At 47.0% G+C, this 18,607-nt stretch overlaps 1 protein-coding gene across 1 annotated transcript in view; it reads left to right on the forward strand.

The window, feature by feature from the left end:
- The first annotated feature begins 15,722 nt into the window (after positions 1-15,722).
- tpo (thyroid peroxidase) overlaps positions 15,723-18,607 on the forward strand; it is a 12,636-nt gene continuing 9,751 nt past the window's right edge. The window contains exons 1-6 of the mRNA XM_030357099.1: positions 15,723-15,752; positions 15,937-16,031; positions 16,123-16,274; positions 16,470-16,602; positions 16,694-16,823; positions 18,459-18,607. The exon at positions 18,459-18,607 is cut by the window's right edge and continues 49 nt beyond it. Of these exons, the coding sequence (XP_030212959.1) occupies positions 15,723-15,752; positions 15,937-16,031; positions 16,123-16,274; positions 16,470-16,602; positions 16,694-16,823; positions 18,459-18,607 (689 nt within the window). The remainder of the gene's footprint in view (positions 15,753-15,936; positions 16,032-16,122; positions 16,275-16,469; positions 16,603-16,693; positions 16,824-18,458) is intronic.

Consider the following 18,607-nt stretch of genomic DNA (forward strand, 5'->3'; position numbering starts at 1 on the left):
CCTAGATTTTCTACTAACCAAGGGATGGCATTTCTACTTCTTTAAGGATAGACGAGGTTGGCGTGTTTTTGTTTAGCAGGATTATCTAAACAAAAACACTCCACTCAAAAATACCCCAGTTAGATTTTTTTCTCCCATAAAAATTTAGATTTTCGCGTGACCCATGGATAACATATATCTTCTTCTTTTGGACAGACTAGGCGGACGTGTTTATGTTGGGCAAACTGTTTAGGTCCGCTTTGCTTCAGACCAAAAAACCCATTCATTTTATATTTGCATTTTGTTGTGTAAGATAATCATGACAAAGGAATCCTACCTTTAAGTTTTGTGAAGTGTTAATGCATCAATAAAGTAGAAAGCAGACAAAATTGATTTTCAAAAGACTACTTATTGATCAACATCCTGCATGTCTATGACCTGCAGGAAGATGACGGGGGCACAGAATGACTAGAGATATCTGGTCTCTTTTATATGAATCATTGCATTAAAATTTAATAAAATAGTTCATCATATGAAATGCATCCAGCCCTACAGGAAGTAATGTAATTAGTAGATCTAGGGGTCAAGGACCCTTGGGAGTAGTAAGAGACCTGGGGTCTCTTTTATATAATACAGGGCCTCAAGGACAACTAAATATTTGGTGTCTCTAAACCCTACAGGAAGTAGGGCTAGAGTCACTCTTAAATCACGATCCACTCTTACAAAAAAATCTTACACCACGGCCAACTTCTGAGAATCTCAGCTAAAATTCTTCCCTGACCTACACCCCACCGATCCAACATGCATATCTGAGAATAAGACTTTTATCTCATAAAAAATGAGCAAGATGCCAAGGATCTCATTAGTTGTGTGGCACGGGCCTCTTTTGACCTTTTGAAAACTATTCTGCGGCTTTAGGGTTTGGTCCCCTACTATTTACATCACTTCCTTTAGGGCTAGATTAATAGTATATTATCTACACATTTTAATTGATCTTAATGCCCTGATTCATTTAAAAGAGACCAGACGTCACTATCTCACTCATAAGTCATTATGTGACCCCACATACAATAAGTGTTAGCGACACTAATTATATGTCTATTTCCCTCATGTTGATAATTTTAGCAGCCTTTTATATATTATTTCTGTCTGCATTTTATTTTATTGATTGAATTAACATTTAACACTCTTTAACGCTGTAAACTTAAGCTTTGGTCACTGGGTTGCCTCCCAAAAATAGTCATCCTAGTCCGTCTTTAAGATGAAGAAATGTCATCCCTCGGTGACATCATCTAACAGCGGTATTATTGTGTCATAATTATCTTGTTCTTTTACAAACTTAAGTTGTGCCCCACAAAACCACATCCTCCTAATCCATCTAAAAGAAGAATACATTTCATCACTCTGTCTTTTTATATTATTATTTGAAAAGAACATCATACATGTACACATAACAACTCAGATGACACAACATAAAGACATTGATTCAAACAATACACAAGCTGCGTCCATATGAATCACCATGGCAAAGATAGAAATCATTGCATTAACTAACCTACTGAATATAATTTACATTCACCAACAAAAAGACATTACCATACGAGTTCAAAATCATATTTATCACTTGAAAATTTAAATGCAATTGATTAATGAAACTATCTTAAAATGTTGCATTTTCCACTGAGAATAAAACTAATGTCATCCAATTTTTTTGGAGATGTTTATTGCTGTCGATAGGGGGCTAAAATGTTTAGATGGGTCGTTTTCGACAACCTATACAAACGATAGTTAGGATATTATAACTCTAGTTCTTTTTTTGTGATCAATTTATTATTTTATGATTTATACAACAAACAGATGGATACATAGAAAACAATTAGGCATATGCACAAATAAGACAACATACTACATTTGACCTAAACACAAATAGGACAACATACACCAATAAGACATAAACGCAAATAAGACAACATTTGACATTAAACAGTTACACATACACAAATGAGACAACACACAACATTCATCAACACGCACTCCCCCCCCCCCCCCCCCCACCCCATCAAACACACAGGTCTTGCCCCCCACCTAGAGAAAATCAGTCACCTGAACAGCTCAGTAGAGTTGTTAAGTCTGAGTCAGAAATTTAGGATAACAGATGTAAAAGAAGTAGAAGAAGGAAAGTGGCTACTCATGGCTACTCCCCCAACCTACTAACGATAAAGGATGACCACAAGTTGATGTTTTTAGCTTGCGTGCCATGCATGCTGGCCCAGAAACCAGCGTTGGTGCATCAAAGAAAGATCCAAACCAGTGAAATAGTTCAGCAATAGGACAGTTGGGGAGCAGGGGATGGTACGCTCAAGCAGTATAGACATTCTGTTGGACACCATACTCCAAAAGTCTCTCACATCAGGGCGATCCCAGACCATGTGAACAAAGGTTCCTGTGGTTTCTAAAGAGCATAGCTGACAGTTGGGAGATGGATTTAATTTCGTCAAAAATAATTTATGCGGATTGCAGTAGAGTCTGTGTGCAAAGTTATAATGAATCATTGGATGGTTGGGATTACGAGATGCTTATAACTCTAGTTCTATGATTGTAGGCGTAGCCGTCTAGCCTTCGCCTTATGGGCTTGTCCCGTGCCCGAAAATATTCAACTATGCACCAATCAACGTGGGCACCGCCCACATTTCCCACGGCACCGTTTATATAACGCGGCGCAAACCGCCGCCCATCCTCCACGCTATTCTTTCAGCATTTGGAGGGATCAGCAGGTGGGGAAACTAGATGGCTACGCCTACCATCATAGAACTAGAGTTATAATATCATAACTATCGTTCTATTTCGTGTAGGCTACGCCGTCTAGGCTTCGCCTTATGGGCTAAGGTGAAGCTGCGAGCGGAGCCCAATCAATGTACTCCTGCTGGACCCCAGTCAAGAAACTTAAGTCACCAGGAAAACACAACAGCTTAATAAAAAACAAATTCCTCCTAGATCAAGCAAGGCGATGATCAAGAGAAAAAAGTGAGTCTGCAAAGACTCCGGCCCCAATCCGTCCTTCATGGAATCCATGAAAAGTGAAGGGAAAAACCAGAGTAATACGGTTTCCATTAGGTCCGCTACCACCGGGGCGGAGCTACGGAGTTCGACTCTCCTATAAGGAGCTTCTCTCGTCCGTTTCTTACATAAAAAACGACGGGATTGCCATACTGGCAGACAAAACCAACTCGTCAATCGGCGAGCCAATAGGAACCCCTCTACTCCGGTTTTCATTTGAAAAACGGCGGGAGAGAAATACTGGCAGTCAAGTCCAACTCGCCATCCGGCGAGAGGAATTTCAACAATGCCGCTTAAAAGAACATGCCTTCATTCTTAAGCCGTAGAAAGGGCACCGGAGTCCAACACAGAGTCCTCTCGCCATATAGCGAGAGGAATTTCAACAATGCCGCTTAAAAGAACATGCCTTCATTCTTAAGCCGTAGAAAGGGCACCGGAGTCCAACACAGAGTTGCCGAATGAACCACTGGACATGTCTAACATGTACAAAACGAACAAAGGGGCCGGGGGAAGACCAAGACGCAGCCGCATAAATGTCTTCCACCGGAACGCCTCTGAGTAGAGCCGTTGAAGCGGCCACACCCCATGTCGAGTGAGCTTTAACGCCCAATGGTGGCGCTAACCCTCACATATCCAGCAAGAAAACCGCTGTTTAGACAGAGCGCGCCCCCTGCTAGCGTCGCTATAACACACAAACAACTGTTGTGTGGAGCGGAACGCGGCCAAGCGTTTTACATAGCCAGCGCCCGCACAGGGCACAGGAGATGCAACTCCGCCTCCGCCTAACTAGAATGAGGCGGGGGGTGAAAAGCCTTAAGCACAATCTCTCTCGACCGGAAAGAACTATTAATGTTCTTAGGGAGGAATGCAGGATTAGGTCTGAGCAGCGCAAAGGAGCTGTCCTCGTTAAGCAACAAGCAGCTCGGGCTGACAGACAGAGCGGTCAGCTCACAGGCCCGCTTGGCAGAAACCAAAGCCAATAAGACAGGACAGGGCATCCAAAGGGGCCTGAGACAGAGGCTCGAAAGGGTCCCTTGACAACCCGTGCAACACGGTGGGGAGATCCCAGCGTGGTGTAAGCACGCGCGAAACAGGCCTAACCCGTCTAGCCCCACACAAGAACCTCTTGGCCAGTGGATGGCTAAAGATCGGTCCACCATCACAGCCCGCATGGCCAGCCGAAACAGCTGCCGCATAGACCTTGATAGTGGAAGAAGCCAAACCCTTCTCCAATAAGTGCAGTAGAAACGCAAGCACGCTTCCCACCTCGCAATGGAATGGGACAGCGTGGTTCCTGTCAAACCAATCAGAGAAAGTGCACCACTTCGCCGGATAGAGGGAAGAAGTAGAAGGCGCATAAGCACCCTGGATAGAATTGATAACCGCTTCAGGCGAACCTTTGCCCTGCAGGATCAACCTCTCAGGAGCCAGACCAACAACCGTCCCGATACATCGGGTGGGTGGTGCACCGTCCCATGGGCCTGTGAAATCGCATCCATTCTGAACGGTACCGGCCACGGCGCCGTCCGTGAGAGCGCCGCCAGCGCTGGAAACCACAGAGCTGAGCGGTATTCCGGAGCCACTATAATCAGGGATAATCTCTCCTGTCTGACCCGTTCCAGAAGAGGAAGGTCAGCTGGAGCGGAGGAAACGCATACAAGAGAACCCGCTGCCAAGGTGTGTGCGCCAACGCATCTACCCCCAACGGGGGAAGATCCCGAGGGTTGAGAGAGAACCACCACCTGCAGTGTGTGTTCTCCCTGCACGCGAACAGGTCCACCTGAGCTGTCCCGAACCTCTTCCAGATCAGTCTGACAATGTCGGGATGCCGCCACTCGTCGCGGCTCTCAGACTGAGGAGATACTGATTAGCCCAAAGCCAGAGCTCGACTGCCTTTTGGTGGAGAGCAGAGGAGCGCACTCCCCCCTGTTTGTTTATGTACGCCGCCGCCGATACACTGTCTGTCCTGATCAGAACGTGGCGGCCACGCCCCAGGTGAAAGAAATGCAACAGCACTTCCTCACAACGACGAGTTCCAGCAGATTTATGTGGACTGTAGGGGGCGTGCGCCTCTCGCCTCCCACCGAGTGAGAGAGGCCCGTTCCTCCCCAACCCGTCAACGAGGCTTCTGTGAAGACCACTAAGTAGGACGTCACCCTGCCCAGGGGAACACCCCTGAGAAGGGCGGGGGGGTTTCCCCAATATTCCAGGTCTGGTGACACTGAACGGGGCAGGAGGAAAACCCTGAGCTTGTGTCGCACGGGCTCCAACCGTTGGCGAGCAAACCACCGCTGGAGTCTGCGCATAAAGAGCAGACCCAGGGGAACCACGGGATGGGCGGCTGCCATCAGCCCTAACAGGCGCATGGTGGACAGCGCGGTCATGTTTCTGAGAACGCGAAAGCGGGAGAGCGCCAACAGAATGGGGTCTCGCCGAGGAGGCGAGAGCATCGCTGTCATGGCTGAGTCTAGGCAAAGCCCCAAGTAGACTATCTACCGGCTGGGGAGCGGGAAGCTCTTCTCCCAGTTGATGGCAAAACCCAGGAAAGAGAGATGATTTATCACCGTCATGGTGTCCCTTCTCGCAGCTTCCTCTGAGTTGCTCAGAATAAGTAGGTTGTCGAGGTAGAAGAGAACCCTCTTTCCCTGACGCCTGAGCGGTCCCATCGCCGTCTCCACACACTTCGAGAAAGTGTGCAGGGCTAGGGAGTAGCCGAATGGCAGGCAGTGGTACTCGTACGCCACCCCAGGAAAGGCAAAACCGAGAAACTTCCTGTGCGCCTGCCGAACAGGGACGTGGAAGTAAGCATCCTTGAGATCTAGGGATGTGAACCAGTTGCCCTCACTCGCACATCAGAGCAGCGCTCTGATAGTGAGCATTCTGAATTTCCTCGCGGCAACAAATCTGTTTAACACGCGAAGATCCAGAATAGGTCTCATCTCCCCTGACTTCTTGGAAACCAGGAAGTGAAGCGGGAGTAAAACCCTCGATGTGACTCGTGGAGGACGACGACAGTGATGGCCCCCTTCTCCAAGAGACGGGCCACCTCTGCTGCCAGAGCCGTGCTTGCCGCCGGATCCCGTAGCCTGGTCTCCACCAACCCCATAAAGGGTGGGGGACGGCGCTTGAACTGTATGGGATTATCCCATCTCAACGTGTTGTCCAACCACGATGGTAGAACGCACCGCTCTAGCCAACACGCATGGCGGTCGGAGAGAGGGCGAGCTGACAGCTGAGGAACGCTGTCCAGGAATAACCCTGATTCCTCGGCCCCTACCGCCTCCACACAGTGTGTGGGCCAAGGGGGGCCTCCCATGAAAGGGAGGAGGCTCAGCGAGCGTGGTAGACGTCACAGAGCTAGTCGCTGTACAAACAGCGAGCTGTCTAGACGCCGCGCTCGTGTCCGCTGAACAGGCAACGAGCTGTCTGGCCGTAGCACTCATGACCTGTCTTCTCACCTTCCACAGACTGTAGAAGGGAGGTAGAGGGGATAATGTGGGAAACTAGGAAACTAGTACAAGCGTCCGTATCCACGGGCTCGTTTAATGAGTCTCCAGCCCGCCCACGAAGCTCAAAGGGACGCCGCTTCTTAGAAGCAGGTAAACCAGAGGTTATGTTAACATGCCGTCCGGCCGCCACCCTACAGCCATCTGGCTGAGGGGGGGAAAGAGGTAATCTAAAGGAATATTGCTTTTTAGGGAGTATGTACTGCCGTTCGGTCTTTCTTTTCTTTATTGTTTGGATAAGAAAAAGTGGGAGCTAGTTTGCGGAACTTCTGGCCCCGCGGTGCTGCTCTCCCCGGCTGCGGCGGCGGCGGCGGCTGCTGTTGCTGCTGCTGCGGCATCGGGGTTGGAGGCGGAGCCGGCCCCCTGGAGCACTGGAACCGGCCTGGACCCCGCTTCCTCCCGGCCTGCTGGTGGGAGGAGCCCGCGAGAATCGCGAGAATTGGTGAGCGAGCAACTCCGAGCACCGGGCCCAAATAGTCCATCCGGAGCTAATGGGCCCTGGATGAAGCTGGCCCGCTCCATATGGCCCTCTGGATCCTGGGGGCCCAGGCCATATGCCGGCCGGCCGAAACGGCTACCGGCTGGCACAGCTGAAGGATGGTGCTGGAGAAGCGGGGAACCGTCAGCCATCTCGCGGCCTCCTCCGTAAGCCTCCCTGCCAGCCGACAAAGAGACCAGGGCAGAGGAGAGCAGGGCGATGTTGTTGTCCGCCGCCGCAGACTGCGAGGCACAGACGAACACCCTGTCCGTCAGGCCGGTAATCTGCTTCTGGAGGCGGTCGGGGGCTAGCGGCTTCTCGCTAGGACGCCACCTGGCGCCCGGACAGAGAAGCGCTGCCAGGGAAGGCTCCAGGCGAGGGATACCCCTCGCCTGAGTATCAGCTCACCCTTCCACGTTGGTGAAGTTAGTGGGCAGTCATCAGTCATCCAGTCAATCTCGCCGAAGAGATCGGCCATCCGGCGCGGCCTCTCCCTCGGGACGATAGTGGCTTCGGTGGAAGCCCCGGAGCGGGAGAACTCGGACGCAGAACCAGGAAAGACGTCGTCCAAGGAAGCGACGTTGTCAACCTCGAAGTGCTCGTCGGCGTCCTTGGCGTACGGAACTCCGGCCCCGAAGATGTTGATGGCCTCAGCGAGATCCACCGACGGGGAGAAAAAGAGATGCCTCGAGAGGAGCCCCTCTTCAGGCAGCGCATGGCAGGTTGCGCAGGAGGCGGGGGCAACCAAGGCAGCCACGGCGTGTTCAGCGCCGAGGCACCTGAAACACGCCCGGTGCCCCTCACCCGGCGCCAGGGAAGCGGGACAAGAGGCGCACTGAGGCCCTGAAAAGGGCCTGCCAACTCTTACAGGAGCGCTGTCCAGTGGCCCTGAAATGGGCCTCGCCCACGCCGCTGCCACCAGCCATTTTATTGTTGGAAGTCATATCTTCGTTTTCGTTGAACAGTACAAATCGCTGAAAGAAGAGGGAGGCGGTTTGCGCCGCCTTATATACACGGTGCCTTGGGAAATGTGGGCGGTGCCCACGTTGAGCGGTGCCCACGTTGAGCGGTGCATAGTTGAACATTTTCAGTGCGTGCCAGCACGCGCACGGGACAAGCCCAAGAGGCGAAGCCTAGACAGCGTAGCCTACAGGAAATAGAACAGCCTATTCTGTTGTTTAGGTTGGAGGACAGGCTGGCCATTCAGTTTATGGATTGGACCCCTACATGATCACATTTAATAAAGCCTATAAAATAACATTATCCTAATTATTCTTTAAAATTGTTACATTAACATAAGCCCTGGATTCTTACAGCTCATACCTATTTTTTTTACACAGAAATGATGTAGCACAGAGATAGACAGGGTATAATAAAAGTTTGTTGCTGTTTATGAAGCATTTATTTTTAATGAGGTTACTTACCAGTTATGGTATTGGTATTTAACTAGAGATGGTATAAGAAAGACAAGAAATTCTATGTTAAAAGCAGTTTCAATGTCTGATCATTACGACGGAGTATTAGGGCCACACATGAGGAAATAAATTATTTTTGCCTTGACGAGATTAAAGTCAACATGTCGAGATTAAACTCGAAATGTCGAGAATAAAGTTGAAATATTATGTAGACTTTAATCTCGATTTGTCGACATTAAACTCAATGTCGACAATAGAGTTGAAATTAATTGGGAGAGGTAGCAACTTCTCCACAGTTTGTGTCGATAATTTGGTAAAATTGCATTTCAGAATCGGGTTTAACAATAAAGAGATCCTCGCTGTTTTAGCGCAGAACCACAGTGTGGTGATTAGTGTAAGGACGCTGAAAAGGTTGTGCGGAAAACTTCGTCTGTTCAGGAGGAGGACCTGAACAGACATGTTACTAGTCGACATTGGGACTTTAATCTCGTCACGGCAAAAATATATTTTTTCTTCATGTGTGGCCCTCGTGTGGTTCTGTGCTAAAACAGCGAAGATCTCTTTATTGTTAAACGCGATTCTGAAATACAATTTTGCCAAATTATCTACACAAGCCATTGGATTCAGTGCAGGCCCTGTGGAGCAGTTGCTATCTCTCCGAATTGATTTCAACTGTATTCTCGACATTTCGAGTTTAATGTAGACTTTAAAGTCGACAAATCGAGATTAAAGTCAACCAAATATTTCAACTTTATTCTCGACATTTCTAATTTAATGTCGACATGTTGACTTTAAAGTCGACGTGTCGACTTTAATCTCGTCACGGCAAAAATATTTTGGTCCTTATCCTGAAAACATCCTCAAAAATAATATCCCTGAGGTAGTATTTTATCCGGCGGAAATGTAAATGACCTTATATGTGAATGAGGAGTAGAATGTCGGCATTTCACATCATTTGAGTGGGCGTGTTGCTGACGCTTCTGCCGGTATTTGATTATCAGCCTGTTTCCTTCCGTTCACTGAATGGTTTAAAAATATTTAAATGTTGCCACTAGTTTTCAGAGTCATTCGTGTTGAACACTTAAAGATAGGTCTTATCATAACCCTAAAAGTACGCATCATCCAATAAATTACAATACATGAGTAGTACATAGCTGCGTATATAGATTTAATTTTTTTTCAGTCAACTGAACATTATAGGGTCACAGCCTTTTCTTTTGAACACAAAAATCAACTACATTTGTCCCTGTATTTATTATATGTGAAATGGAGCTCCGGTAACGCAGTGGTACGGCTTTCTTCTTCGTTGTTTCTTCTATTTCTCTCTAACTCATGCTCTAATCTTTCATCGAGCCATGCGAATGTTATGGAAGTAACAGAATATATGATGCATCGCTGCAGCAACGTTTAAGATGATCGCGACAACTTCTGCTTCTTCTGTGGTCAAACCAAAACAAAGTAGAATGACAGCGGCCACACCTGCCTCCTGCGAACTTAAACCCTACTTCATATTCCGCCCCTTGCAAGCCTACCCTCCAAATCCCCAGTTGAGTCTACTGATGTCGGAACGACATTGATTTCCACATAAAGCATCAAGTGTGAATAAGTGTGTATCAACCTCAGGGTCAAACTTCCTTGATATATAAATGCGGTGAAAAAGAGGAGGACATGTGTGGAAAGGACTCTTGATATGGCATGCTTGGTTTTGAATAGGAGTGACGTATAGCTGTGTCTTGAAGGAAGGTAGTTCTAATGGTGGTGCCGAGTGTGGGGTGTGTCTGAGGCTATGAGTGATTATTTAAGCTTTGTCCTTCTGCTGGGACGATCGTTGAGGGGGTTGTGATGGATGTTTCGCATGGAACCAAACCATACGGTAATGTTGAACGTGATAATGGACAGAAAGCAACAGCTGTAAAATGCAGATAGGGCAAATTTGTGGACCTTAGAGTTTTCTCAAGAAGTGGTTGTCGTGTTCTTCAAGAAAAGGTACTCGAATCAGGATCACTTTAAACTCACTTTATTTTGTAAAGTTTCGGTATGGTAACTATAGAGCAATAGGAGGGGAATTGTATATACACGCCGAAGAGACACGCAGCTGATCATCTATGTAAATTAGCGACCCCGTTTTTCTGCCCCCCCCTTGGGGTGTGCAGCTGTTTAAATATGGAGTAGGCGTGGCCTATATGACGTAGTACATGCTCTGATTGGCTAAGGTTTGGAGAGCCTGCCTCCGGCTTCCTCATATGTGTGATGGTGCTGCCATCTTGTGGCTATGTGCAGTTAGTACAGGTTATATGTTGGTCCTGGTCCCCTTGTGGCTATGTGCAGATATTGCAGCTTATGTGCTTATTTGCGTCACAAGGTGACGATTTCAGAATAAAGTTTCACTGGTTTGAAAGTTTGTTTGAGGTTAGTGTTGGGTTACAAGGTATGTAAATGCCTCCACATTCTCAAAGTTCTGACAATTGACTTCCAATTGTTGGCTTCTCAGTGTCGAAGTCAGTGACTAGCTCCTTGTTCTTTTAAGCTTTGAGGTCCAGGTACTTTTCAGGTCCAGGTACCCCCTGCACCACTTGGAGAATTGGTCATTCCTGGCTTGGGGCCGCCGCTCGGAGGGCCCCTCCATCTCCAGAAGGACAGTGTAGTCTGGGTTTCGATGTGTGTCATCTCTGGGTCCAAAGTCCTGGCGTCATCTGTGTCCAATTTATTTTCCCATCACGTGACAAAATAATGGGGACAAACTGCAGTCATCAGTCATCCACGTAATTGCACAATTGCACTCTCCTTACATGCTCAGTCATGCATCCCGGGCTCAGTCAGCATAGGCAAATGTTAGTGCTTGCCTTAAGCTATGTGTGGACACATAGAGTGCATACTCACGCTCGATATTCACACACCATAAAAATATCTGTAGCACTGAAAGACAGTCCAGCCGTGTCAGGCAAAATAGAATCGTAATTTGCAGTGATCCGCAATATCTAATTCAAACCATAATAAGAGAAGATACCACATCTTCTATAGATGCTGTGAAGAATAGCTGCTTTTGAGATGCCAAATGCAAAAGTGTTTTCAGCCACAGGCTATGAAGAGCGCTACAAACTGTGCAATTACTTTTTGGAGGTACTGTTCCTTGATCCTCCCATGTTGTGTGTCTCAGCTCTAGAAGTGTTTAAAAAAATGCATATAAAGATTATTTATAGATATTTATAAGGAACATTTTCAATTATTTAACAATGACTGGGTTCATTTATTTACAACATTAGCAAGTCCTCCTGCTTTTGATTTCACAAAAAAATAATCTGTTTCCATGCATGTAATTTCCCTGTGTTTTCTGCAGCAAGATATTCACTGTACAGGTGATACAATAGCTATAGAGAGACCTGGCCAAAAATAACAAAAGAGCAGGGTTTTCCCTGGGCAAACCACTCAATGGGCCTGATCCAGTTTTTTTTCTTCTAAACTAGTCAACAGGTCTCGTCATGTTTACAGTATGGCTGCATCATGCATAATAATCTTACACTTACTTGGTGTCTGCATATGGCTTTAGTTTGCCTGTAGGCCACAAAAGCAATGGGCAGGCGTGATCCAAATTTCAGATTTGAGTGCACACAGAAGGCTAAGAGCAGAATGATTTAATTTTATAATACAATTAAACATCTGGTTTGTCTCATTGATACATTGAGATACACAGGTGTTTCTTAAGGTAAGTGGTGGTAGATTAGAGAAAATAATGTTTGATAGATTCTTGTTAGCTATCCAAGAGAGGATAACAGCAATCAATGCATAAAATACACTATTAAGGCACTAGGGTTCAGTTCAGACTGTGACTTATTTTACCAGTAAAAATCTACCTCACCTGTGTTCAATATTGTTGCCTAAAGGGACAGCCAAACCCAACACCTCTAATCCCTCTCAGGTCAAACATGCCTATGCATGTTACCCTTTTAACTACTGAATGTTTTACATTCTGCCCAATAATTAAAGACAGGGTTTGGCTCTCCTTTAGACATCTGTTTATGCCTACAGTATAATAATAATAATAATAATAAATTCAATTTATATAGCGCCTTTCAAGGTACCCAAGGTCGCTTAACAAGAGGTGTACACAGGGGGGGGGGCAGGTTAAAGGCCATAGGCCTCTAAGAAGAGGTGTGCCTTCAGGAGCTTTTTGAATGACTCCACTGAAGTGGCACAGCGGATATGGAGGGGGAGCAGATTCCACAGAGTGGGGGCAGAGGCGCAGAAGGCCCTGTCCCCAAAGGTCTTGAGTCTGGTGCGGGGGGTTTCCAGCTGGTCCTTAGCAGAGGACCTGAGGGACCGCAGGGGGGTGTAGGGATGGAGGAGGTCAGAGAGGTAACGGGGGGCCAGAGCATGCAGGGACTTGTAGGTGAGTAGGAGGATTTTAAACTTGATCCGGGACTTAACAGGTAACCAGTGGAGTTGCATCAGGATGGGGGTGATGTGCTGCCAGGGCTTAGTGCCAGTTAAAACCCTGGCAGCTGAGTTCTGAACATATTGCAGTCGGTCCAAGGTTTTGGAGGGGAGACCTGTGAGGATGGAATTACAATAGTCCAGACGGGTGGAGATGAAGCAGTGGATGAGTGTTTCAGTGACTGAGTCTGAGAGTGAGGGTCGAAGTCTTGCGATGTTTCTCAGATGGAAGAATGCAGATTTTGTGGTGTTGTTGATATGAGGCTGAAATGACAGGGTGGGGTCAAGGATGACACCCAGGTTGCGGACTACGGGGGATGGGGTGATAGGGCAGCCATCCACTTCCAGCAGAAGATCCCCAACCTTCCTGAGCAGTGACTTGGGGGCCACGACCAGGAGCTCCGTTTTATTGCTGTTCAATTTGAGTAGATTAGAGGTCATCCAGATTTTGAGGTCTTGCAGACAGTTGATTAGTGGGGCCGGTGGAAACTGAGTTGAGGGTTTGGTGCTGATATATAGTTGGGTATCATCAGCGTAGCAGTGGAAACTGAGACCATGATGACGGATGATTTGACCAAGGGGGAGCATGTAAATGGTGAATAATAAAGGGCCGAGCACCGATCCCTGGGGAACACCATGGTTGACTGGTGCCGTGGTGGAGGTGGCATCGTCCAAGGTGACGTATTGTTGGCGGTTGGCGAGGTAGGACTGAAACCAGGAGAGGGCTGAGCCACTGAGACCAATGAGCTCCGCAAGACGGGTGAGGAGGATGGAATGGGATACTGTGTCAAAGGCTGCTGAGAGATCGAGGAGGATAAGAATGGAGATGAGGCCATTGTCGGCGGCAGTGAGGAGGTCGTTAGTAATTTTAATGAGGGCAGTTTCGGTGCTATGGTGAATTCTGAAGCCAGACTGAAGGGGTTCAAAGAGCTCATGGTGGGCCATGTGGTGTTGGAGCTGGGAAGCCACTGCTCTTTCCAGGATTTTGCTTAGGAAAGGAAGGTTGGAGATCGGGCGGTAGTTGTTGGGGTCGTCAGGGTCCAGACCGGGCTTTTTCAGGGTGGGAATGACTGCTGCAGTTTTAAAGCCTGCGGGCACCACACCAGAACCAAGGGAGCAGTTGATGATGGCAGTTATGAAGGGGCAGATAACAGGTAGGCAGGTTTTCACCAGGAAGGTGGGCATGGGGTCCAGCTTGCAGGAGGAGGACTTAGCTCGGGACACTAAGTCGTGCACTTGGTTAGCGTCCAGTGTTGCAAAGGCGGAGAGACCGCACTGCAGGGTGTCGGCACCAAGATGAAGGTCAGTGTGAGACGGTGACGGAGAGTGTTGGAGGAGGTGGTTGTGAATGGTCTCCACTTTGTTGTGGAAGAACTCCAGGAACCGGGAGCACAGGTCCAGAGCGTCAGAGGGTTGGGGAGCGTCAGGGGGGCGCAAGAGACGGTTGATGGTTGAGAAAAGTTTTTTGGGGTGGTTTTGTTGGTTATTGATAAGCTTGGAGTAGTAGAGTATCCTTGCCTTAGAGAGGGCCTCCTTGTATTCCCTGACATGGTCTTTGTAAGCCTCCTGGTGTACAGTGAGGCCAGATTTTCTATAACGCCTCTCAAGCTGGCGGCCAGCTGCCTTCATGAGGCGAAGCTCAGGAGTAAACCAGGGGGCGGGGCGAGAGAGGGAGACCTGCCGGGTTATGGGAGGGGCAACAGAGTCCAGGCTGAGGGAGAGAGCTGTGTTGTAGAGTTCCACCAGACCGTCCACAGTGGTGTTAGGAGGGGGTGTGGCCAGGTGGGTCGCTAGGGCGGTAGACAGCACAGAAGTGTGCACCTGTTTCGTTTTCCGAAATGTGATGGTACGTTTGCTGGGGAGACGGGGTGCGGGCACAGAGACAGAGAAAGAAATGGCAAAATGGTCTGATATTGCCAGGTCTTCACACTGGAGGTGGCCAGGGGTGGTTCCAGTGGAGCACACTAGGTCCAGGGTGTGCCCTTTGGTATGGGTTGGACCAATCACATGCTGTGAAATACTGAAACAATCCAGAAGTGTCATGAAATCAGAGGCAAATGAGCAGCTGGCTGAATCCACATGGATGTTAAAGTCACCTAGTAGAATGGTGGATGGGTACATAGGGCAGATGGTGGCAAGCAGCCCAGCAAGCTCAGACAGGAAGTGGGTGGAGGCTTTAGGGGGCCGGTAAATGAGGAGAACCTGGAGCTGTGCAGTGCCTGCCAGTGCAAAATGGAGACACTCAAAGGAAGTGGAGGTAACTGGAAATTCCTTGACCTGAATATTGGATCTATGAATAACAGCTAGTCCACCACCACGGCCCAGGCTACGGGGTTTTTGAATGTACGCATAGTCAGGGGGAGTAGCTTGGTTGAGGGTTAGAAAGTCCTGCTGGCTCTGCCATGTCTCTGTCAGACATAGGAAATCGATCTTTTTATCCTGAATAATGTCATACATGAGAAGGGCTTTGTTATTGAGTGAGCGAGTGTTCAGTAGCATAAATGTGGCATCCCTGTTAGTGGAAGCTGCAACAGGGGTTACGCCACAATTGATACTGAGTAGGGAACCCAGGTTGACGGCCCGTGGGCGTGGTTTGTTTTGAAAGCGTTGCCGCTGTAGTGCATAGCGAACTGCGGAAACAGCTGGAGTAGTGTCCATGTAAACAAACTTGTGTCGGACGGCCCTATGGACGTAACGGGGGCGACGGAGAAGGCAGAAAGATCTGATGACCTTAAGGCAGTTCGGAAGCGAGAGAGTATTGAGTTGTACGAGTTCAGCAGCAGAGTATTTGTAGACAGACATCGCTCACCCATAGCAGCAGGCTAACGCGGCTGCTATCTACCTAGCGGGAGGACGATGCAATCCAGGGAAATCCAGGGAAACCAGGTAAGTTCCAACACTGTAGACGTGCGGACCCGCGATGTAGAAGGGCAGATCAAGGCTAGGAATTATGGCGAGTTTGGAGGGTTTAGAAGGCTAAGGAGGCTAAGAAGCGGCGAAATTCACGCCAGCGTCCTCTCAGCGTCCTCCGTGACCGCGTCCGATCATGACGACAGTATAAACATATGTATCTTTTTCAGTTAAATCTATCATCCAGGAAATATTCAACTCCTCACATCAAGAAAACCGTCAAATGATTGACAATGCTATGTTTCACACCAAACGGTAACAAATTTTACTAATTTTACTTATTATGTTTCTTATGAAAAACAGAACAATAATTAGTATCTCACTGACATCTGCTCATCTTTTAAAGTGGCAAGACCTCGTCCCTGACGTTTTCATTCTTCCGCCAAGTTGAGCCTGGGTCCTTGATGGTTTCTCAAGCTGCTGAGGTCTTTGAAAATAACTTACAAATATTAAAAGATGAAGCAAAATGGAGAAATAAAAGGGATATGGTTGCTTCAGGTACAGAAACGTCCAGTGTGCAATACTTTGAATTGATTGAATTGTTTGCACGAATGTTGATCATTATTATTTTTCGTTCCTTTTACAAGTAAAGTTAAGTTAAGTAAAAGGCAAGGCAAATAATAGGGCAAATCATTTTAAATACCGCATAATTAAGATGAAAATCAAGTAAAGTTGTTTACCTTATATTTCAAGAGCATATTCTATTGGAGGATCTGGAGTTCATGGCAGACTTATCTGGTTGCCCTTCACCCGCACATGCAGCCATTTGTCTTTGGCAAAGTCCTTTGGACAACTACCGAACCATTTCTGGTCTCTGCAATAACAGGTGGATATCTCACTTTCTGTGCCAATGCCATATTCAAGACATGTCAATGTAAATAGATTCCGCCATATTCAGTGGTACACAATTCTTTCAGACACAATCCTACATGGGGTGCAGCTAACACTGCCTTGGTCCGATGGCTTCCAGCGCAATATGAAGATGGAGAGAAGCAGCCTAAGGGTTGGAACCATGGACGGCTTCATAATGGATTTACACTTCCCCTGGTAATCATTCAGATGAAGGGCCCTATTTTAACGGTCTGAAACGCAAGTTAGAAGCGAAACGCACGTAGCTTTTTTGGCGGATCTCTGGCGCTGTTGCTAAGATACCGGCGGATAAATGTCTCTTGCGCCCGATGCAAATCTAAAATGGGTTGGTCTGAAACCCGTAGGTGTCTTTTGGGCGTAACGTGCAACAAACCAATCAGAGCTCCATCTCCCATCCCCTTTAAGAGCCACCGGATTTGAACTTGACGAGTTGATATTTTGACAGCCTGTTTGCAGTCTCCGCTGAGACGGATGCATGACCACATGAATTTCAAACTTCAAGTGGCTCAATCTATGGCCAAATAATAGGCCTAATTCACACATGGAATAGCGCTTCTTCGACAACTTCAGAAACACTTAGTCGTCATGTAAATCTCGGCAAAGAGAACTTAACACATATATGATATGCGGTCCTGTGGCCGCAACTGTGGGTCTATTTAATGAACGTGGCAATACATTAACAAACACTTTCTTTGCATACATTATCGTTATCGACTTGTGTTTGTAATATGCATGTCCCCCCCCCGTTAATATACATTGCCATGGACTGTATTATGCGTTACGTGTTTAGTTTGCGTGGGTTGATAACATAGGAGGTCAAGTTAACAGATGGGTGTACACAAGCACGTGCCAAGCATCACCCGCATTCATTAATTATTTTAAACACTCACTTGCTGTAAAACTATGTTTCCTCACGATCAAAAGTCATCAATCCTAAATGTACTTGTACATGATGTCTGTCAAGAAAATATGGGTTTGCTGTAAGGTGTTTGCAGATGCATTGTTTTAAAGTACAACTTCTAACGGCTGTATCAACTGTTCTTTCCAAAATAATTGAATAAACGTTATAATTTACCCTAAAACAAGATTTGTTTTGGAAGCAGGAATATAGCTTACTTTGCTCGAGTTTATTATTGTTATTATTGTTTTAAGGCATGGCATAGCCTACTACAGAGTTCATTCATGTAGCCCCTATTAGGCTAATTGTTTGCATGTCTGTGCTGTTTATGGCCTACTGGTGTTTAAGCTTATGCTGCAGTTCCAACCTGCCATTGTATGTCAAATTAGCAACTGCCCTATCCGCTAGTGCACTTAGACCAGGAATTATTTGGTCAGTGGCGCATATGCTTTTTCGATCTGTAAAATAGCAACATTTATCATTTGCGCCGGAACACCCCTCTGCTTTTCGTCGACATGCCTCTCAGGGTGCAAGTGTAGTGGCGCGAGTTTGCTGCGGCAACAATCAGCCTTACGCTGGGAGCATACTAGCAACGATACATGCGTCGATGTAGAAAGTCAATGGCGCTGGGTGCAAGATAGGACCCAAAGACGCAAACACACAGATCTGAGTCAATGGAAGCTGACCTATGACATTGTTTTAAGCACTCAATAAAAACACACTTGCAATTAAACAATTTGAATACCGTGAAATACTGCTATAGAATTATTATGGCTGATTGTGAATACAAAGCATTGTTTAAACATTGTGTGAACAATAAATAAATTGGTTACCCCTCGATAGTGTTGGGATAAATTGCCCCAAAACAATTATCATAAAGAAACATTGATTGAATCACCATCCCATGTTAACAGGTAGAAGCAGTCAGCAAGAAAATAATGAAATCCTCTTTCAAACGGAAAGAGAATTTGTATTCTCAATTGATGATTGAATGGGGACAGTTCATAGACCACGACATAACCTTCACCCCTCAGAGCACTCGAGATGCCACTGATATAGGGGT

Source organism: Gadus morhua, chromosome 5 (genome assembly GCF_902167405.1).
Source record: "Gadus morhua chromosome 5, gadMor3.0, whole genome shotgun sequence".
NCBI classification, from domain to species: Eukaryota; Metazoa; Chordata; class Actinopteri; order Gadiformes; family Gadidae; genus Gadus; species Gadus morhua.